Below are 23579 nucleotides of genomic sequence, written 5' to 3'. Positions count from 1 at the left end.
CCTTTAATACAGTTCCTCATGTTGTGGTGACCCCCAACCATAAAATTATTTTCGTTGCTACTTCATAACTGTAATTTTGCTACTGTTATGAATCGTAATGTAAATATCTGATATGCAGGATGTATTTTCATTGTTACAAATTGAACATAATTAAAGCATAGTGATTAATCACAAAAGCAATATGTAATTATATGTGTTTTCCGATGGTCTTAAGCGACCCCTGTGAAAGGGTCGTTCGACCCCCAAAGGGATCATGACCCACAGGTTGAGAACCGCTGCCTTAGAGTGATAGTGATCTTTCCCCTTAGCCCGCACCACACATGTGCGTGCCTGCCTACAGTTTGATGTTTGCTCCTTGCACAAAATCACACTTTCATGGGACTCAGGAACTAAAGAATAAAAATGTTAACCGTCTTAAAAAAAAAAGGCAACAATTCCAAAGAATCCAGACAGGTTTTATTCTGAAGACATCCTCAACCAACATGCAAAGTGAGTCCATCTGGTCTTCCCTCCTTATAATCAGAAGCACCTTCAAGGTGGCAATTTTTAGCTTGTTTTTGCCAACAGAGTTGCAAACCAAACAAATAGGAATTAGCCTCCAATTCACACCACCTTGCCGGCACTGCCTCCTCATTTCACATTGTCATAGAGCAATTACCAATAGTTGTGATTCTGAAATCAGTCTGAGACCCAGGCCTCAGCAATTTGCAACATACCGGGGATCTCTGTCAACTTGCTCCATCCTGATTTACGTGTCTTCTTTCACGAGACAAAGGGGTCTAAGTTTATGATTTACATGGACATCACGACTGTGTTTCTTCAGGACCAGATGCAGAAGAGATTACACGGTTAATGTGGATGATGACTCTGCATCCTGGACGATGCAGAAGACTTAAGCTATGACAAATGGCAAGATGGGAGAGCATGTTCCTGAAAGCTAGACACTCAGAAGTAACTGGCAACATTAGCAAGCAGCCCAGTCAAGCAAACCCCAGGAAAACAATGGATCAAGAGTTCATTGATTCTATGTCCCTCGCACATTAAAGTCACTTGGGTAGCTTTTAAATTACCTATGTCTGGGCTCAGTCACAGAGATTCTGATTCAATCAGTTTTCAGTGGGGCCACGCGTATAATATTTTTAAAAGCTCCCCAGGAGATTCTAATGTGCCTAGGATTAAGAGCCCCTGGGTATAACATATACTCAGTATACTGCCAGGCATATGATCAATAGAACATAAACTAAAATAAAATCAGTGACTTATTAATTCACCATTTCATTAAAGAGATAGTTATTGAGAATTCTCGATGCGGCAGGCACTGTTCGCTGCTCCCATGCTACAAGGCAAACATTTGCAAACTAAACATTTTCAAGGAGTCCTATATCCGGTGAGCTACAATGACTGGATGGCTCCATCCAGCATGTCCCCTGCCCTGGTAGAGGAAAGTATAAAGGTCAAGTTCTTCCCGATTTCACTCCCAACTAAAGATAACTAACACCCGCAGGGCACTTTACAACCAACAGAGCACATGGACCATCTTGATATCTGGTTATCAGACAGTTGTAGCAACCTTAAGAAAGAATTTTTGGAATACCATTTTACAGATGAGAAAACTGAGGCTCACAGAAGCTTTTCAGTAAACAATAGCAACTCTTTTTTTAAAAAATATATTTTATTGATTTTTTACAGAGAGAAAGGGAGAGAGATAGAGAGTCAGAAACATCGATGAGAGAGAAACATGGATCAGCCGCCTCCTGCACATCCCCCACTGGGGATGTGCCCCCAACCCAGGTACATGCCCTTGACCGGAATTGAACCTGGGACCCCTCAGTCCGCAGGCCGACGCTCCATCCACTGAGCCAAACCGGTTTCGGCGAAACTCTTTTCCCTTTGCAATCCGAAGGCCTGAGTTTCAGTTAAGTTTCTATCTCTTATAACTTAAAACGTGCCAGACAAGTTCTTAAAAATTATTTATTTATTCTTTATAGTAACCTGATTGATGGAATTATTATTATCCCCAATATATGAGCTGTAAATCAAGGTTCAAAGACAGAAGTTAACTTAGTCAATGTAATTCTCCAGTTTCTATTATTTCAACCTGGGGCATGGGTTTTCTGTGTCAGTGGCCATGAAAACCAGGCTTCCTAACCTGCAAAACCACAGTGTGTTACCTGCCTCTGTCCACCTCCAATCATCTACTCAAGAGTCTCGATGTGTACATTTGAAGAAAAAACATCCTAGGAGGAACAGGGGTACTAATGTTTTCCTATTATAATTCTAAAATGTATGAGGACATCTGCTTCAAGCAAGGCAAATATTAGGGGCAACATTCTTAGAAATATGGAACGTAAAAGCTAGATTGAAAATCAGAGCCCCTCTACTACACACTTTTCTTCTTATAAATGAGGCGCCCAAGATTCTATGAATTAAAACAGTTTGTCTAATATCCCATAATTAACGGCATTGCTCAGACTGCAACAAGAGGGGCTCACACGAACTCTCAGGCATGCACAGGACATACTGTTCACTTTGCATAAAACTCAACACAGCAACGATCTCTTCAGTGGATGTAATATTTTAATCATATTTGCAAGAGTTTGAGGAAAACTCAAGTTGATAAACCATTCAATTTTAATCTAGAATTTCTAACATTTCTAGAAAGTACTTAGAAATTTCAGAATTAAATTTTAAGGACTGGCAGCCTGTAAGCTTCATTCTTTTGAATACAAACCCTCTATCACCTTCTGATTAGGGCACATTTGAATGCTGACTATTCTTTAGTGCCTCCTGAAAATATGCAAAAGTGATCTTTGCAGAACAGTGCAGGAAGCTAAGTATTCTTGAATACTAATTAACAGGTGAACATCTCACTTCCCCTTTTTTTCTAACTTTCAACTTGGCCCCAAGCCATCAGTTGTGACATAAGGACCCATAGGGACATCCCTGAGTCCTTTCCTTCCTGTTTCTACTTGAGTTATAAGTGATATCTTTCTTGTGAGTACTAGTTGCATGATTTTCTTAGGCACAACTACAGGATGGTTACTAACCCGCTTGCTCAGATCCTACACCCAGAAAACAGCACAAAACTGAGATGAAATGTGGTAAAGAGACATTCACGTACAAGACAGGAGCTTAGATTTCTGTTAGCTGACCTAAGAGCAGGCTTTCTCTTACCCCCAGTACATATTTGGTGGATCAATACCAGCCCCTTCAGGCATCAAGAAAGAAAGAATGTACAGAAAATGCTATGAATAGAGGAAAGTTAAATTTAATAAAACCCATTATGTATCTGAGGCTTCACATACATTTCTCCTGAACATAAATCTATATGAGATGTACTTATGGGCAATTAGGTTTTCATGGATACTGGAAAGTTGAAAACGAAGATATTGTTCAAGGATCCACTGAGCTCTGATTTATTCCACAGATCAAATGTGGCCTTGATGATTATAAGTTTCTCCCTACCCCCAGAGGAGAATTATATCTCCATTCCCTTAATATAGTGGTTCTCAACCTGTGGGTCATGACCCCTTTGGTGGTCGAACGACCCTTTCACCAGGGGTCGCCTAAGACCATCAGAAAACACATATATAATTACATATTGTTTTCATGATTAATCACTATGCTTCAATTATGTTTAATTTGTAACAATGAAATTGGGGGTCACCACAACATGAGGAACTGTATTAAAGAGTTGCGGCATTAGGAAGGTTGAGAACCACTGCCTTAATAGGAAATATTAACTGAAAAAAATTGTTCTTGAATATAATGCAAGCCTTAGCTATAATAGCATTGTGGAAAATAAAAATAGACTTCTCAGATATGGCAAAGCACTTCCCTACCCTGACAAAACACTAGTAGTTCTTGGGGACCACCTTGTTGTTTTTTTTTTAGTTTCTGCCCTTGGTTAATACAATGGACCCTCAATCTAATATTAAATTAGCATATGTGTGCTCCCTTGAATCTGAAATGCTGAAGTATTGAGAGGCGCCAATATAACCAGGGCGCAGGAGGGTCAGAAAAGGCAGATGGAACAAATGGCACCAGGGTAATCAGGAAAGGTCAGAAGGGGCAGACAGAACAAACAACTTTTATGGGAGACAGCTGCAGCCAGGGAGGTTACGGGAGATGGCTGCAGCCCGGGAGGGAACTGAAGGACAAACGCCTGATAAAAAAACCAGACAGGCATTAACTCACTTAGAAAGCCAGATCATTAGTGAAAAATTCCAAACTACATTCCCTCCCCACAGAAAGCTGATAGATGTACGTTGTATGACACTAGATCTCCAATGGAATGACCCCAGGTTACTTCCCCTGTTTGCTGAAGAGTATATAACCTGTGTTTAAACTCTTGGTCGGGGCTTGCAGCCGCTGCTCTGTGTTTTAGAGTAAGCTGTCAGCCCCGGCATGCTGGAAAGAATAAACCCTTTGCTCTTTGCATGAGAAGCGTCTCTTGGTTCTTTGTGACCGCGGCTTGCGTCCAGGGCGTTACAGTATTATTGGTCCAATTTACCAGATGAAGAAAATGGGATCAAAGAGAATAACATTAACTAAGCTTTGAATAGATTAAGTAACCAACTCAACAATATTTATTCCATAAAGATAAAGAATCCACAAGAAAAATAAGGCCAGTTTTATTTCCAATGGGTGAGTATAGGGGACTACTGAGTGGTTGAAAGTGTCATATCAATGAAGAAAACAGGCCTAGGAAGTGGAGGGAAGAGGACCCAAAATCCATAATCTTGGTCTGCTCTCTCTTTCTACAGGCCTATTTCAAGGGCTTGACATACCACACACCCATCATCTTGATGTTTGCCATTATAACTGCACCTTGATCTTTGCCCTGCTACAATGGGTCTTTGGACTGAGAGAACTGGCCCTAAATTTCAGTCTGAATATATCCTGCAGAGATATACCTGGGGAAGATGAGGAACACAAATAAATTCAGACCCAAGAGCAAAGGTGGCAATTCGATGTAGCTCAGGATGTCATAGTGGCTAGTGAACTTGAGCTAATCATGGCTGCATGGAAGCAGCCACCTCAGCTGTTCCCTGCTGCCTGGAGCACTGATAGTAGCTGACTTCATTGCTCACCTTCCTCATCCTACATCCTTCCTGGCGATTGAAGGAGCAATTGTACCATGTGCTTTGACTGCCCAATGAATAAGTAAGCATGGTCCTTTTGAGCAAGAGTCTTACAGTTTTGGGATTTTTAAAAAATATATTTTTATTGATTTTAGAAAGGAAGGGAGAAGGAGAGACAGAAACATCAATGAGGAGAGAGAATATTGATTGGCTGCCTCCTATACACTCCCTACTGGGGATCAACCCTGTAACCTGGGCATATGCCCTAAAGGGGAATCAAACCATCACCTCATGGTTCATAGGTCCATGCTCAACCACTAAGCAACATTGGCCAGGCAAGAGTCTTATAGTTTTATAGATACTAAAAAACTGACCCAAATGTAAAAAGTGGGTACAGGCAGAGTGCATAGATTCATATGTCATCTCAGCATGGGAGCATCGGTCTCTGACTTCTGCAGGGTTGCCAAGAAGGGGAACTCCAAGGCCAGACTTCCATCAAGAGTGCAGCAGGCATTCGAAGCACTTGGTGTCAGCAAAAGTCTAACTGCCAAGACTATTACAGGCTGGGACTCACTGGAGCCGAGAAAAAGGATAGTCTCCGTGTTATAACATTTGTTTGTTAAATTTTTAAGAGGCAGTCATTGGGATTGCTTTCTGAAACCCAGAAAGGGGAACTTTCCCATGCAATGTAGAAGGAGGAGTGGAGTTTAAATTCTGACACTTATTTTTTTATTTTTATTGATTTCAGAGAGGAAAGGAGAGGGATAGAGAGATAAAAATATCAATGAAGAGAGAGAATCATTGATTGGCTGCCTCTTGCACCCCCCACACTGGGGAATGAGTTCGCAACCTGGGCATATGACCCAACCGACCGGGATTCAAACTGTGACCTCCTGGTTCATACTCCTTAGAGGTTAGAAGTGATAAATTCTCAACAAGGAGAATGACAATAGCAAATGGAGAAAGGGTGACCCAGAAGGTTGGGAAATGATGGCAATGTAAGAAAAAATATATATATACCCCATAAAACCTGATATCCCAGTAAATAGTAATCAAGTGCTAAGGGTTTTCAGACCAAAAAATCTTCTTGCCCCTCCACAAAGAGAACTTATTTATCCACCTGTAGGCATGGCTAATCCAAGTCCTCAATAGCATCAAAAGGTACGTGTTTGGCACACTGCAATGAGTACACATTTCCCAGTGAAGGTGGGTCAGAATTGTGGATGGGGAAAGACAGACTTTTGTGAAGTCATCTTATTTCTTTCAAACTCAAGGAGTCAAAGCTAAGTTCACACTGGCCCGACTCAGTGTTCTCATTTGAAAGGCGTGATGAAGCAGGACATTCAAAGATCAATTCTTTTCAAATGCTTTTTTAAGTCTTCGTCCCCAGAAATGCTGGCAGAAAAAAATATATACATTTTTTAAAAGAAAAATAAGTCCTGTGCCTTTCATGAATTGATTGCCTCCCCGGCTTCTGGCTTCTGCAAGCTTAGCTAAGAAGTCATAATCCTCCACAATCACAGATTGTTTGAAACCAATAAAGCAAAGGTGATGACCTTGCTAACACATCCCAGCAGGAGAAAGAAATAAAGCTGTGCTGAGGAATAACTCTTCGGCAGGCCATTTCCCTTTGGAAAGAGGAGAACAGAGCTGAATGTGCCCTGGCTTGATTCATGGATGAACAATGTCTCGGAAGCCTCACCTGAAAGAAGGAACAGGGTGTTCTAAAATTCTCTACTAATGCTACTTGCATTCCCCTTGTCCTATGATACAAAGGGCAAAGCCCCCTCCCTGGATGCCAGCTTTGGTGACATGCATGACTCCCTGGTCACTGCTCACAGCTGAGCCTGGTCTGCCATTATAACATATCCCCCTCCCTGAAGTTAATTCTCTGGTGACAGCACAGTGTGCCTGTGCCGTGCTCAGGACTGATTCAAACGGGTACGACATGACATTAGTTTTAAACAACACTCTAGTGTGAACAGAAGGCAAACAAACGAAGGAACGCTAACAGAAATTCAGTCATCCCCACTTTACCATCACATCAGTTTCCAACACTCACAGGACCCCCATTGCAGACATGCAGCACAACATGTTGCTTGACATGCTGAAATCAAATTGATATCTGTCACCTCCTTGATGGGCAATGATAATAAATGAGAACAAGACCTGACATCTGAGTACACTAGCTTCTGTTAACCTGGGATTGCCTGTAGATATAGCAAAGAACAAGCTTTGCATCAATTAGTTAAGTCCACAGATGACACAGGGAACTTTTTAAAAATCTTCTTTCCCCAATATATGTGTCTTGGTGTTCCTTTTCAGGGAACACATATGGACAAATAATTGAACTTGCTCCTGAGGATGCAAAGGTGAATAAGATAACAAGCAACCTTTAAAAATAGTCCCAATAGGGGTAATAAATATACAGAAAATGCTTACAATTCAAAATGATGCATTTGAAAAGGAGAAGATGGCAAAAGTAACAGCACGTGAGCGGTAATGTATTTTGTGTGGAAGAGGGCAGTCAGGACAGGGATCACGCAGGAGATGGTCTGTGGGGGTTTCAAAGCCTGGGCTCTGGAGACAGACTGCCTGGATTCCGATCTCTTCTCTACTGCTCAGCATTCTTGTGACCGTGTGTACAAGTTCCCTCATCTATGAAATGGGTATAAAGATGGTACCAAACTCACAGGGTTATTGTGAGGATTGATTTGGTTGATATGTATAAAGTGCTTAGAGGAGTGCTTTGCACATTAGGAAATCATCAAAATTAATGTCTATCATTACTTATTAGGTAAAGCAAATAAAAGGGAAAATGTGTTTCAAGCAAAGACTAGAAAAATACAAGATCCAAAGTGTTTTGTATTACCAATGCATATTCAACTCAAGTGTCACCATAATCCCAAGAGATAAATACTATTACAGCCGGTTGGTTTTTCTGATGAGGAAATGAAGCAGAGAACTAAAGGAACCTCCCCACCATCTCAGAGTACGTGGACAGAGCCTAGATTCACACCCAGGAAGTCCAACGCCCAAGCCCCAGCGCTGACCTGCTGATGGAACAGCCTTTCGAGAGCACATGCTGTTTGGCAGATCCTACAAGTGGCTCACCGTCCCTGGGAGCATATAATGGCCTTTTTTATTGAGATTTCTAGTAAGTGGGGTGGTCAAAGCCAAGAAATATGAATACCCAATAGAAGAGGAATAGGAGAAGCCAGAGACAATTAAATGTCCACAAAATTAAACTAAAAAAAAAAAAAAAGATGTTTAAATATAAATGGAGCACATTTTGAGCAAGGGCTCCAGAGCCAATTGTATTTAGAAAAAAATAAAATACTATTTAAAACAAAAACGGTGACCAGAAAGGAAATTAACATCATGCCAATAGGATATCTGGGGTGCCCTCCCCACCCCATCCCCGCCCCGCCCTCGATGACTGTGGGATGTGGTTAATACGCAGGTCTTAGGTCTTGGGTGAGGAGCTGCCTGGAGAAAATCTACCGTAACCAGAAGAGAGAAGGCTGCTTAGTGTTCCTCGAAGGTACAGAGGTGAGCTGTCACATGGATCTCTGAAAGTGGGGGGCCTGATAGCAGATCCAGCTGCCCCCAACACATGCAGAAACACAGCAGTGCCTGCTCCTATGGAGCTCAGTGGATTTCTAACCAAAAGCTTTAATAAAACACTCTTCTGATTAACACCACCTGCCATGGCCAGTTCCCTTTCCCAGAGTCCCCTGGGGGGCTACATATGTTCTAAGTTTCATGTGAAAAGTCACACTTCTCTGCATCCTATTATTAAGTGTTTCTTAGGCTTTAAAACATGATCCCATGGAGGGCCCTGTTATTTCACTGTTTGCCCGACCCCAAACCCCAGTTTCACTTTTTTTCTCTTTTTAGCCCAGACCCCATCATCCACCATTCCAACCCACTCAGTCCTTTTGCTCGCTTGTGCTTTCTCAGTGCTTCTCCCAAACTCCATAGCCAGCTGCCTTCTTGATTATTACTCAAGCACAACCCTCCCACTGGGACCCAAGCATTGCCTGCACAGCACCTGCATGTCCCTGAGCCATTAGTCCCTCTCCATGTCCATTCAGCAGCTCTCCCAGTTTGCCAAGCCTCTTCTGAAGTCCATTTGCCATTGACCTTACACCCCAATGGCAGGAGCTCCCTCAGCTCTGGGTTTCGCAGAAAAGTTGCTCTATGTGAGAGCCCCCTCTGGCCTCCCTGATTGGTGAGAGGGATGCTCCCCCTCTGCCCAGCCCTGTCTCCACCCTGATCTACTGTGGCTGGGTAATTCCCCTGTGCAGTTTCCAAATTCATATCCTCTCTGCCACCTGATTCTCTACCAGCTTTATCGCCCCCTAAGTTTTCCTACATTTTTGCCCTCTTCCCACTGATTTCTCACCCTACAAACCATGGTCAGGGTTGTCCTCACTTAAAGAAAGTCCCTTTGGTCTATGATCTCTGTTATGCAACATTATGTTTCTTCATTTATTTCCCTTTACAGCTTCTTCCATTGAAGAGTTGTATTACAGACAATAGTGCAGTGAAGGCTGGGAAAGGGGCAAAAGTGGGGGCCAGTGGGCCAGTGTGGGTAAAGGGGAGACATCTGTAATACTTTCAACAATAAAGATAAGTTTTAAAAAATAATAAAAATAAAAACTCTATAAGAAGAGTAAAAATAAAAAAAGAGTTGTCTCCATACCCTTTTCTCACTCACTAGTTGCAGGTGCTCAGTAGACCACGTCAGTAGAGCAGATGTGTGCATTAAATACCTCACTGTCAACTCTGCTCTCCAAGACAAAGGCAGGAAGCCATTGAGATATGTCTCTTCCTCTCACCTTCCCACTCATCCAATTTGTCCTGTTCATATTTACTTTATAAGATCAATTGGAATGACCGCCGCCCCCATATTCCATTCTACAGTCTTCATGCCTACAAAGTCAGCTCCCTTTCATCTCTTACTTCTTATCTCAATAGCCACTGTCCTCATGCTCAGCATTTTTGCTCTTCTCCAAGTGAATTCTCAACATGAGACTAAGGTCATTTCCCCCCTACAATTCACCTTCATCAAGTGTTTCCTTTGCCCCAAATCTTTCTATGATGTATTACTTCCTCTGGGAATACACAGTACAGAAAACTATGCATTTCTATGTAAAACCAGCCATTTCTATTCTTCCAAAATCATCTCCAAGTACTCAGCGCACACAAAGACTGTACGGCAATCTTGTGCAGTTCCCTCAATATGCCATGCTACCAGCACCTAAAGGTGCCTAGAATACAGAGCAGACGCAACCAAATATCTATCTGATAAGCACTGTAGGACAAAGTAACATAATACACTACTGGAATGCTGAGGTAGGAACAACTACCTTTGCTTGCGGTGTAGGGAAGGAGGTCAACTTTGCCACACACCAATGAACATATCCTCAGTATCATGAATAGTCAGGGAAATACCCCCTGAAAACACACAAATCAGGACACCATTTCCACCCAAAAACTAGTAAAATTTTAAGTATTGAAAATACCCAGTGCTGGTGAAATCATTGGGAGATGTACAATCTGGCATTGCTCATGGGTACGTGAACTGCTCCAACCTTCTTAGGAAGTAATCGCCAGTACCTACCAACATTATAAATGCATGTATGTTGCTACAGCAATATCACCTTTGACACTCTAGAGTACTCCACAGAGAGGAAATTACCGAAACGCAAGAACTTGCTTACAAATATGTTTATCGAAACACTCTAAGTAATAGCAAATATTGTGGGAAATGAGCTAAAGATTCATTTAACAGGTAATGGAGAGGCAGTGCAGCACAAGCATTAAGAGAACACGCCTGGAAAGCAGCTCTGCCAACTTACCGCTGTGTGACCATGGGGCACATTTCCTACTTTTTCTAAGCCTCATTTCTCTGATATGTAAACCTGGGCTACTGGTACTGCCCGGTCTCTAGGGTTGTTATGAGGATAAAAAAGCCCTGAGGACACCTGAAGCGCTGCATAAGTTAATTAAGTGTGCAATCGTTTAGTTCAGTACACAACATCCACACTACTTGATGCTCGTAGACCTGACCCATTTTTTTAATGTATTCCTCTGGACAGGCACCTGTGACTCATTAAGTGAAATAAGGAGGTCGTCAGAGTCCTATGAATAGTTACTCCTATTTTCTCACACACAAATGTGACCCTGATATAAGTATATATCTGTTGGCATTTTTGAGTCGGGTCATAAGGATATGAACAGGCTCATCCAAAACTCTAAGCATCACACATCTTGAGGAAGCCGGACCTGAGTGGGAATTAAGACTCTATTCACTTTATGTTGTTGTTGTCTCTTCATTGGCTCATTAAAACAGGCCTACATTCTATTTTACTTTTTAAAAATAGCAATAAGGTTTAATAAAGTAAATGTGTAATTCCAGGAACCACAAGGTGCTCCATGTGACATGGGAGAGAGAGTTATAACGCTTGACAGAATCCACAGGACCAGATCCAAAGCACCTCCTCATCCTCCTGGGGATGTGGGTCTCCAGGGGCCACTGGGGCTGCACAAAACATCCGGAAGCACCGGATGAATAACAGGCTGTGTAACACGAACAATTCTCCTGCAGGGAAATGACCCTACTTTAGCTTTATTCTCTTTCTTTTTCAGGGTGGGTATTTCTGTTCTAGATCCTTGTTTTCACAGGTGACGGCAACCTGGGTTTTGTAGCAAAACTTCCGTTAGGGCAGGATTAACAACCTGTCCCGAGCAGCCCTTTGCTTTTCCCTGGATGAAGAATAGGAAGGGAAAATAGAACAGTAGCTAATAGGAACCACCACGGGGCTATCAAGGTCGCTGACTTCAGGTCAGCTTCTGTCAGCCTGAAGCCTGGGTCCTCTCCAGAGAACACTGGCCAAAGCCATGCCATTCTCTCCACAAACACTCCACTGGGACACGTCTCAATAATCGCTGTGGGTCACACCCAGAATGGGACAAAGTGGCTCCTGGATAAGGACACAGGGCTGGCTCCCAGTGCAGAATCAGACAGACAACCTAACCCGCTCTCTCTACTTGAACTGTATGTTCCTTTGTCCCACGGAGAGCAAGAAGTGTTGTCTGACTAGCGCATAATGTTGGAGATCTGTTCAGGAGATTGTGTGTGTTTCATGTGGATCTGAAAATAAGACACCACTGAAAAGGAAAAGAAGTCAGCTGTGTCAGGCAGGCTCTGTCACAGGGAGGCACTGGCGGTTGTGCGCCCCTTTAAGACAGCTGTGACAGCACGCTTTGGTCCTTCCAGGATTGCCTAGGGCCTTTTCACCAGCTAAGCCTCTGTCAGCACCTCGCTGATTACCCTGGCACCAGACAGGAAAAGGATGAATGTATTTCTACTCAGAAATACTGTATCCAGATTTTGATGTTTTATTTATCTCAGGCCTGAAGCTGATCTTGCTTCAATCTGGTTAAACCGCCAGCTCTACCAAATCTCAAAGCTTAATCCACTGTAAGGTGAAGACTCTGAGGGGTAGTTCATTGTTCCATGTTGGCTCATACTCCTTCCTTCTCAGGTTGACTCCCCCGAGTGAACCACAGCACAACACAAAACCAAATCAACAGCATGCTCCAGGATTAAGGAGTAATCAATAACAAGTCCAACAGGGAGTGAAAGCTCATTCATTCAGTACAGCGGCCTCTCACTCTGCCATCCAGGGCTCATTGACCCAGTGAGGTCAAAAGACCTAGGACTTCACCACAAGGTCAGCCGCCTCTTGGTCTCTCTCCTACTCAAACACCCCAGAGGAATTTGCCACTTGCCCCCTGTTGATGATTCAGCTGGTCAAAGTTGTGAAGAATAAGGGCTCAATTGAAAAACACATGTGCCTGTTTGTTGAACAAGAAGCCATTTCCCAGTGGCCTGGTATTTTTCAAGAATAGGGCTCAGAATGTCATAGCTCTTTGAAAAACAGATACATATAAAATTAAAATTTTATTTGTTCGGTCCTGTCCAGGTAGCTCAGTTGGTTAGAGCATCCTCCCTGTACACCAAGATTGCAGGTTGGATCCCATTCAGGGCACATACAAGAATCAATCAATCAATGCATAAATAAGTGCAACAACCCATCAATATTTCTCTTTCTAACATCAATTTTTTAAAAGTTTAACATTTTATTTGCTTACTTGCTTAGGTATAGAATGATCAACCATAAGGCAGATAAGACTCCAGATGACCGATAAGCAGTGAAATGATTAAAGTTTATTAAATAGCATCCTTGTAACTGTGTGGGCTATTATTTACTAACTGTGTGACACTGAATACACTGTAAAAGTCAATTGAGAGGATGCATATCTAGCGCTCAGCATCATGCCTGAGACATGGTGATTATTCAATAAAAGCTAGTTTCTATCATTGTTGTCATTATTAGCGGCTCTGTTGCTATTATCCTTAAACCAGCAAAGTGCTGTGTTTAAGGGCTTAAAGTCTAGTTGAGAAAATATACACAGGAGCAAAGTAAAGAAGCAACACTTACATCTTTGTTACAACATGTATGGTTGTATGACAGTTTTTAGTTTTTATATTAGATTTATCTCCTTCTGGGATCTGGCAGTTCTGGGTGGCTGCTTAAGTACCTTTCCCATACAATGACACATGGCAGATTATGAGCAAGTTCAAGGAACCTCTCTCACTTTAACTGCTTTAACTGTCCACAGACCTTGGCCCTATACAATGAACACCTGGAGGACAAAGCCTATATTCTGTTATCGATGTACCCACCCACGTTCCCTCTCCTGGACAGAACCATAAGACTAAACGAGTTCAACAATTATTCTGTGTTGAATAAATGAATGAGAAACAGAATTATATATTGATGAACATGCAGAAGAGATAGAATTGTAGTGTTCACTGGTCTGTTCAAAAACAGATATTTAGTGAGCATCATCTATGTGTTAAGTCCTGCACTCAGTGCTGGGCTGCCATGTGCCTCTACCAAGCCCCCTGATTGTGGGCATAGGCAGGTATTCTGAGAAGAAAGTACAAGCTGGTGTGGGAGAAAATGAGTCAGTACTAACAGTCTGCAGTCCTTCAAGGAAGGCTGCACTAGATGACTACTAGTAGAACCATGAGGAGATCTAGGCTCAATTCCCATCCTTGACCCACCTAGGCCTGTCCCACATCTCCTCTGTATGAGAACCCCCAAAGAGTTTCCCCAAAGACCAGAGATGGGCATCGTGAGCTGCCTGAAAATGCAAGCTCTACCGAAGCACTTGTGAGTATTCTAAATATTATTCCTCCTTCCCTTTTTGCTTTTCTAAACTATATTTTCATTGAGGCTTGTGCTCATCTATCAAAGCATTATAATACGTAGTCCTAATAGTGGAGAATACCCACAGTAGTCATATATATGGCAAATGACTACTGTGGGTATGTTAGAAAATTAAAAACACGTGGGTACATTATGTGTGTATGTACATATGGGTATATGTATATCATATAAATGTGTGTGTGTGTGTGTGTGTGTGTGTATATATATCTCCTTTAGTGAAATTGATTCTAAGATTGAAAAGTCAGTGGGTCATTCTTGCCACACTCACCCAATCTTAAACCCCTAGGGTTGCTCCCTCAGAAGGAAGGCCTAATATTACTGAAATATCACGTCATTTTTATATACTCCTCCCATAAAATCAGAAAAGCACATTCTTCCCTGACTGGGGCATGGGTAACAATGCGCCCTGAGAGAGAAAGGAGCCCTTGAACACGAGCTTCCATTGTCTAGGACAAACTGCTCCTCACGTCCCTCCGGCATGCCCTTCCCACTGCTTAGGTGAAGAGTTATAGCTGCTAAAAGCCTGTTCCATGGAGACAGAATTGCACACCTTTTAATTTTCTAATATGCCGGCTACACTTTATGTGGCAGGTGCACTGCAGTATAAAAGCCGGCTTTTACTCTCATATATTTAAATACATTAGAGAAATCTATCAACGAAGCGTAAGCTTACTCAGAGTCGCTGCGATTCTGATGAACGGGGACTGAATTTAAACAATACAGCAGGTGTCAGGCCCTTAATGCTGTCAATAACTCTACTTTTTGAGGCTCTACCGAACTTCCCACATTTTAATTCAGTTACAAATGTCCTTGTGATATAAACTCTGCATAATTGACCTCTTTAGGTGTAGGAGGAGTTAAATGCCTGACAACAAATAAAAGAACAGAATCTAGCATTTTCCTTGGTCTACTAGAGTCCTCCTGAGGTGCAGAACAATTGACTTGGAGCTGCCTGTATATATATATACTCTTAAGCCTAATGGAAAACAGATATCAGGTAAAAATGAAATTTCATGAACAATCCCCTGACAGGGTATGGTAGATTCTTTGGGGTGTCTATCCAATCCATGATCCTCCTCTTGTATGACAACTACATTCCCCATCAGATTCAGGCTCTGCAATGAAATCGCTAACCTATAAATCAGTGGTTCTAACCTGTGGGTTGTGACCCCTTTGGCGGTCGAACGACCCTTTCACAGGGGTCGCCTAAGACTATCCTGCATATCAGATATTTATATTATGAGTCATAACAGTAGCAACATTACAGTTATGAAGTAGCAGCGGAAATAATTTTATGGTTGGGTCACAACATGAGGAACTGTATTTAAAGGGCCAGAAGGTTGAGTACCACTGCTGTAAATCAACCTTCCCTCCCCAGTCACTGTGGACTAGACCAGGGGTGGAACCTGACACAGATGGGGAGGTGCGGGGGCGGCGTCTTTCCCTCTGGACCCTAGCTCTGAGATTGAGAGCTGGTAACCAATCTTCCCGGTCATAGGAACTGACAGGTGATAGAATGCCCATTGATCTTAAACAGTGAACACCCACTAGTTTTATCTGCTCAAAGATGTGGACGAAAAGGGGCCACATGCTAACCTGACAAGCTCAAGGAAGGCCTGCATGGAGGCCTTGCAAACTCAGAGACCTTAAATAACCACAAAGGATGGTCTGAAATTAAAACTTTAGCTAAAAGCAGTTTATAATGGGTAGTCATGTCCTACAGCAGTATCTTCCCTGACAAAGATTAACTTTGACCTTAACAGAGCCTATTGTCTTTTTGCATCTAAGACAACAGATGTTTGGAATTTCAGGGTAACTTCCCATTTTCCAGAACCCTCAGGGCCCAACCAATGCACCAGAGTGAAGACCATAAATTCCCTCATTGTTATTGTCATGATGTTAATTGCTGGCTGTTAACTATTCTGTACCCACCTATATGTAAAAGAAGCACTTGTGTATTATTTCTTTTTTATCTAATCTCAGAGGTTTCCCAGCTTTGCTTTCTCCTGCCTCCCTAATCTATCACCACTGGATTTCATGGAACCCACTTACTTCTCCTCCTTTGATTGTAAGGTATAAAACCAGGTAAAAATCTGCCATTCTCTTGAGAGCATTATCTCAGTTCTTTGAGATTCTGCCTCCCAGCTCAAATAAACTCTCACAAAAAAATTCTTCACATGTTTGAATGTTTCTTATATTAACAAAGACCATTCCCTTCTTTTCTTAGTATAACCACTCCCATTTAGTGTGTGTGTGTGTGTGTGTGTGTGTGTGTGTGTGTGTTTGGGGGATGGGTGATCAAAAGTGATACCAGAAGTTAACCATTGTTATGATAAGGGCACCGACAGATCAGAATAATACAGGAGAGTGCATGAGAACTATGTAAATTAACTGAAGTCAAACAAAATTAAGTCAGGGGCCTGTTACCTGCTGCCTGACATGGAACTGGGCTGACCCAAGATGCAAGCAGATGGCAAGGCGCCTCTAGAACAAAGAAACTTCCAGCAAAGATTGATTAATAGCACCTTACCCATACCTTATGGTTTACCCATATTCTAAAGGGAAAACAGATCACAAAATATATCTTGTAAAGGAAAGCTTAACCCCAACGTTTCTATGCCGTATTTCTTCATACCAGTAATTTTCCACAGGAACTACAAACAGATATAAGCTCAATCTCTAGAGAGAGTTGGGGTCTCTCTTCCTTCTCTTGTGAGGAGAGTCCCTCACTCTATCTATGGAGTGGTTTTTCCTGCTTATCCTCCCTGCTCAATATACTTGTTTCTGCTTGAACCTCTTGTCTGGCTCAAGCCTTAAATTCTTTCCTGCATGAAGCCAAGAATCCCTAGCTAGGAGCTCGAGTCTTCCTTAGGGACTTGCCCCTCCAGCATCTAGAACAGACTCAGGGCTTGACCCCCAAGCCAGTGATCACTGCATATTATCTCTGGGGTAGTTTTCATCCTCTCCCAGGTTCAGCGACTATCATGTGACCCAGGACTGGCCAATCAGAGACAGTGCTCTACTGGCCTTCAGAGATTGGTTCAGGTATGGGCCCGTGACACAGACTGCTCCATTAAGATCACAGATCAGTGAGAACTGTGGGGACCAAAACTCATAAGGACAACCTAATGAACAGTTTAGCACAAAGATCTGACTGTGACCAAAGGGAGGATTGTATAAAGAAGTAAGGATCTGGCCTGCCTGCAGATAAACCCCAACCATGGCCTAGGGAAACTGAGAGCAGAGGAAGGAAGGGTAAAATAACCAGAGATCTTCTCACCTTCTCACCTGGGAAAAAGGGGGTGGGGGAGAGCAGTGGTGGGCATGATTAAATAACACAGCAATCATTAGCTCCGTTTATCTACTTACCTCCAAAGCGAGCTCTCAGTGATGCTCCCCAGGTTATAGTCGTAGAGCTTTGTCAAAATGAGAATCACCTGAAGGCAAAAGAAGAAATCATGGTTAGTCTCAAACAATTACAATCTCATGGAAGTGAAATGGCCCAAGGGAGGGCTTAGGATTCCTTTAATGGGCGCTTAACATAATTGAATGAATTGTTACTTCATTCCCTTATGCTGACTGGGGAAGGGTTTGCCAGTGTCTTCCATGAAACTGCTCAAGCCTGATCCCTTCCCCAACTTTCTCCCTTCCACTCCCACGGCAAGTTACCTGAACGTCTAGACCAGGGGTCCTCAAACTACGGCCCGCGGGCCACATGCAAATACAAATATTGTATTTGTTCCCGTTTTGTTTTTTTACTTCAAAATAAGATATGTGCAGTGTGCACAGGAATTTGTTCATAGTTTGTTTGTTTTTAAACTATAGTCCGGCCCTCCAACGGTCTGAGGGACAGTGAACTGGCCCCTTGTTTAAAAAGTTTGAGGATCCCTGGTCTAGACCTTTCTTACCCTGGTGGGCTTAACACTTTCGGGGAAGACTTGCAAAGCTCTGAAATATGCATCCTGCAAGGTAGCCACTGAGCTGATGGTTTGGAGAGTGGAAGGTCCTAGAAGCTGTACCACACGGACAGGTTTCTTAGCTTCTCGGAATCTCACTCTGTTATCCCCCAGAAAGGGTTGCTGTGAGGAGTTCAATTAGGTAAGAAATGCAAGTTATCCTGGTTTAGCATGAGGTTCTTACATGTTAGTTCCTTCCCTTTCTTCTCTGCATGCCTGGCTCTATCAGTTTCTTCTCATCTCCCAATATTGGGAAAGCCATTGGATGGCAGAAGACCCATGGGCTAAGCCACAGCATTTTAACAGGCTCCACTCTGTGTTTTACAGGGTCCTGAAGCCTATGGTTTTGAGGAGCCCTCCATAAGAAACAGGATATAAGATTATGATTCCAAACTTAAAGGCAGGTCCTGGAAAGGGACCCGTCCAATGAGGGGCACTGAAATGCAAGCTTCATTAACGTCATGGTGAATCTTCCTCTGATTCTAACCTATTGATCCCTCAGAGAAACCCAAACATTTCATTTCACTTCATTCTTTCAGAATTCAACAAACACTCACTACCCATTTATTAGGAGCCTGGAATGTTGCCTAAAGCTAGAGGAAAATACAAATACAGATGAGGCCTGGGAGTCTGTGGCCCAGTGAGGACAGGAACGAACCCAGGCTGGTGTGGCAAACATCAGCCTATGAACCAGGTGGTCACTGTATGACTCCCTGTCAGGACACATGCCTGGGTTGTGGACTCAATCCACAGTAGGGGGAGTGTAGGAGGCAGCCGATCTATGATTCTCTCTCATCACTGATGTTTCTATCTCTCTATCCCTCTCCCTGAAATATATATACACACACACACACACACACACACACACACACACATATATATATATATATATATATAAAAACCACAAAGTTGTTAGAGAGCTGGTATACCTCTTCTCAGCCCCACTGAAACTCATGCCCAGCGTGGCTGCCTGTTTGGGCACCTGCAGCAATGACCAGGGTCCACCTGGTGATGGGAAGTCCATGAGCACCAGGGAGCTTGGGGAGACTGAACAGAGCAGCGTGTTCTTAAGCACTGATATCCTCACCCCTTCTTCTCACATAAGGAAAAGAACCAAATGGGGCTGCTCTGTTTTCTGTTGAGGTTCATATTCCTCGCCTGATAAACATAACCTAGAACATCTGGCCCAGTAACTGCTGTTTCCAACTCAGGAGAAAAAAGGTGACATCGTTTTCCAGGATTCTGTCTGCAGGCCAAGGGATCAGTTCTAGCCTCAGTGAGAAGGGAACATTCTAACCTTGATTTTCAAGGCAGCGCGCTGCCAGGAGTGCTGAACCCTTCCAGGCTGCACTCCGCTAGCACTGGCCTTGATCTACTTAAGCATCAGGGAGAGATTCTGAAGGCTTCTTTCTCAATAAGCAAACGGGAACTCCAGGACTTAGGTTTGTTCCAAGTTCAAGGGAATGCTGAGGATCTGGGGACCTGGGCTCTAGGGCCTCCCCTCTCCTACACCACCACACAGGCTTCCTTCAAGGAGCTGTTCAAAACTTGCTTCTTTAGCAAAATGTGAGCATGTGTGAGGTGTTAGGCACCCTGTGGGCACATCAGATGGCATGCCTACGGTGGGGGCATATGTTTAACAGATCCGGGTGCCAATTAAATCGCTCTAAGTGTTAAATTTCAATCACCGCCATCCCAGGAACACTGATCAGTGGCAGCGGGGTGGCTGTTTGTTTGAAGACACAGAGCGATGTTGCTGCTCCACCTCGAATAGGCCTATAAATCCCCCGAGGAGGAAATGGGAGCAGTGAGGGCATAAAGCATCTCCAGGTAGTTGCTCTCTTGATACAATACGGCAGCGAACAAAATAATGATGTTCAGCTGGTCACAGGCTGGGTCTCCCATTCATCTGACAAGGGAATTCAGAGGAACCCCAGAGAAGGAACCCCTTAACCCAGCATGCAATGGTGTGGGGCACCCCACCCACATGAACAGCAATCAGTGAAGCAATTCATAGGCAGGCGGGCGTGAGGTACCAGTGACTCTTCTTACTGGGCTAGTAAAACGAAAATGCCAGTGATATACTCAGGCAGTTCATCAATACTGCACCAGAGAGGTGTCCTTCATGGTATTTCAAAGCTTATCAGCTTGAGTCAACCTGATCTCTCTGTTTTCAGAATGATTACAGTAAGAAAGAAGGGAGAACTTCTAACTTTTCCTTATGTTTTCAGTTGATTCCTTAAAATCTCTCTCCCCCTCTTTTGTCCCTTGACTGTCCATGTGTGTTATTTAGCGCATTACTCCTGGATGGTGATGCACCATTATATGAGTTCTGCTTTGCTATTGTTTGCTTTTCTGTTCTGGTTTATCAGTAATACTATTGGACAGAAGTAGCACTACCCAAACCACCACCATTAGATGAGAAAATGGGAGGAATGCAATCGCCTGCTTATTCCGGTCCTACTGTCCACCATGTCTTGTGTACTTTTCAAGCTTAAAAAAAATCAATAAAACTTTTTAAGCAGGTAAAATGTTATATGTACTAAAATAATATATAAATGGTCATGTATTTTTATTCATTCAGCAACAAGTTTCATGTAGTACAGAGTTAGTTCAAAGTATCCAAGTCCAAATGCATAGAATTATAAACCTAATCAGTGAGAGCAAGGCTGTTTAGTTAAACACATTCACACAAAATGGAATCTCCACCAGCATCTCATTTCTCTATATCTTGTTTACACTATTTAGTACCAAAATTTCCCTGATTCAAAACAATAAATGGTGAGCTACATCGTCACAGCTTTTGGGGGGTTCTTCTCTAAATCATAGGACATTTTAAATAGCTATAATCCAAATATCTATGGCTTGAAAATTTCTACATGGTACCAGACTTCTGTGCCCAGGTATTTCTAGGATCTTTCACAATTACATCTCCAGGTAACCCCCAGGCAGTCTAGGAGCTGCTGTCACCACAGGCCATCTGTGCTCTTTTTTTGTTGTGGCTCCATATTCATTGCTTATGAAGCCTCTGGGGGAAAACTTCCCTTTGTCCATACTTATAAGAAACATGAGCACCCACTGAGCTGCGATGCAAGGCACCCATTCCTGAAAGAGGGGGAGGGAGCCGGAAACAGTGCCAGGCTCTGTGCAGGGACCAGTGAGGGTCTTCAAGGGAGTGAGCCTGGGCATCCTCCCCAGCGCTGAGTCCAATTTTTACCACCTGTGCTCACCACACTATTATCCTTCTTCCCCAGGTCTTCCAAAGTTCCTACTGAATCATTACCAACGCCAGCCTCTCCCCTGTCACCTCTGTACATAGGTGTGAATGAACCATCACATCAAGAAAGTGCTCATTACATTTCAGACACAATGGAATATTATTCAGACATAAAAGGAAGGAAATCCTGCCATTAGCAACAAGATAGGCAAAGCTTATTTCTAAGTGAAATAAACCAGATGAAGACAAATACTGTACAGTTCCCCTTAAATGTGGAATCTTAACAAAAGACAAATAACAAACAAAAATGATTTTGTAGAAACAGAACAGAATGGAGGCTGCTAGGGGCTGACGGAAGGATAAATGGGGAGATGTAGGCCAAAGGATGCAAACTTTGAGTTATAAAAAGAATACGTTCTGAGCAGCTAATGTACAGCATGGTGACTACAGTTAATAATACAATACCGTGTATTTGAAAGGTACTGAGAGTAGATCTTAAACATTTTCAGTTAAAAAACAAACAAACCCTCAGAGCCCTGGCTGGGTAGCTCAGTTGGTTAGAGAATTGTCTCCATGTGCCAATGCTGCAGGTTTGATGCCTACTCAGGGTACATACAAGATCAACCTATGAATGTGTAAGTGGAAAAACAAATCTATGTGTCTCTTTCTTTCTGTCTTTATTTCTCCCTCAAAACAATAAAAAAACAGAGTTAACAAAGTGAGGTGATAGATGTGTTAATATCTTGAACATGACTATCATCCCACAATGTATATGTATAGCAAATCATCACATTGTACACTTTAAATATATATCATTATATTTGTCAGTTATTCCCTAATAAAGTTCTCAAAGGAAAAAAGACCATCACAGAGAACCCTGGGGGTGGGGGGAGGGTGAAAAGGGAAATGTCAATCCTCTCTTACCCCAAACTTTTCTCTGTGCTCTGTGCCAGAAAAAAGCATTCACAAAGACACCAGTATGTAGAAGACTAATAAGAGTGTTCTAGTATAAAACAGCAAACGCCAGTAAAATACGTTCTCTGGTATCGAACGGCAGGCAAGCCCTATTTTCAGCGATGCACTAGAATGAATCAACAGGGCAGCAGACCAAGGTCCTACCCTGCACTCCCCATTCTGCCAAGTATTTAGACATGTGACAGCTTTGAATGCAACAGTAGGGCTTTATTTTAATGAACATCCTATATAATAAAAGCTTCATATGCTAAGTGTCTGGTCAACTGTTCAACCAATCGAAGAGTAATATGCTAATGATATGCTAAGGCCGCTCAACTGCTCACTATGACGTGCACTGACCACCAGGGGGCACATGCTCAATGCAGGAGCTGCTCCCTGGTGGTCAGTGCGCTCCCACAGAGGGAGCACTGCTCAGCCAGAAGCCAGGCTCACCGCTGGCAAGTGCAGCAGCTGTGGCCAGAGCCTCTCCCGCCTCTACGGCAGCACTAAGAAGTGGACCTAAGCTGTCAGTCAGACATCCCCCAAGGGCTCCTGGACTGCGAGAGGGCACAGGCCAGGCTGAGGTGAGGGAACCACCCCCCAAATGCACGTATTTTGTGCACCGGGATTCTAGTAAGGCTATAATTTAGAAAAAAAATCCATACATTTAAGGAAACCCCTAAAACACCTTTCCAGTAACCTGATTCTACACAGTATACTTCTGAAAACATCTGCATTAATCAGTAGACTGTAAAGAACCAAAATCAATTCCACACTTCAAAAGTATCAGCATGGGAATTCTCCCTTTATTTTCTCAAGGAAAAAATGGAGTGTCTTGACTCTTTCCTTTGAGAAGTTAAAAGGATGCACCTCAGAGGAGGGGGGCCTATGGAGGGTTGAGGGGGAGTAAATGTATTTCCAATTCCCCTCATCCCCTAAGAAGGAATGCACATATCCCCCTATGAATGTTCTCTCCTAATTCTTTTGCTTAGGAGTAGCTTATGGTTGGAAACAGAGGGCTAATGAGAATCTGTCATGGAGGAGGACTTGACTAGCA

General features: G+C 42.9%; 1 protein-coding gene across 6 annotated transcripts in view; it reads right to left on the bottom strand.

The window, feature by feature from the left end:
- Positions 1-23579, bottom strand: part of SORCS1 (sortilin related VPS10 domain containing receptor 1) — a 455367-nt gene that overhangs the window by 273781 nt on the left and 158007 nt on the right. For all 6 annotated transcript variants that reach the window (XM_070432324.1, XM_070432327.1, XM_070432328.1 and 3 more), the window contains exon 2: positions 17765-17832. In XM_070432324.1, the coding sequence (XP_070288425.1) occupies positions 17765-17832 (68 nt within the window). The remainder of the gene's footprint in view (positions 1-17764; positions 17833-23579) is intronic.

This window comes from Myotis yumanensis, unplaced genomic scaffold (assembly GCF_028538775.1).
Source record: "Myotis yumanensis isolate MYYU_CA2020_CCGP unplaced genomic scaffold, mMyoYum1.0.hap1 SCAF_13, whole genome shotgun sequence".
Lineage (NCBI taxonomy): Eukaryota > Metazoa > Chordata > Mammalia > Chiroptera > Vespertilionidae > Myotis > Myotis yumanensis.
Note: the sequence above shows the minus strand (reverse complement) of the source record. Positions and strands in the feature narration are given on the sequence as shown.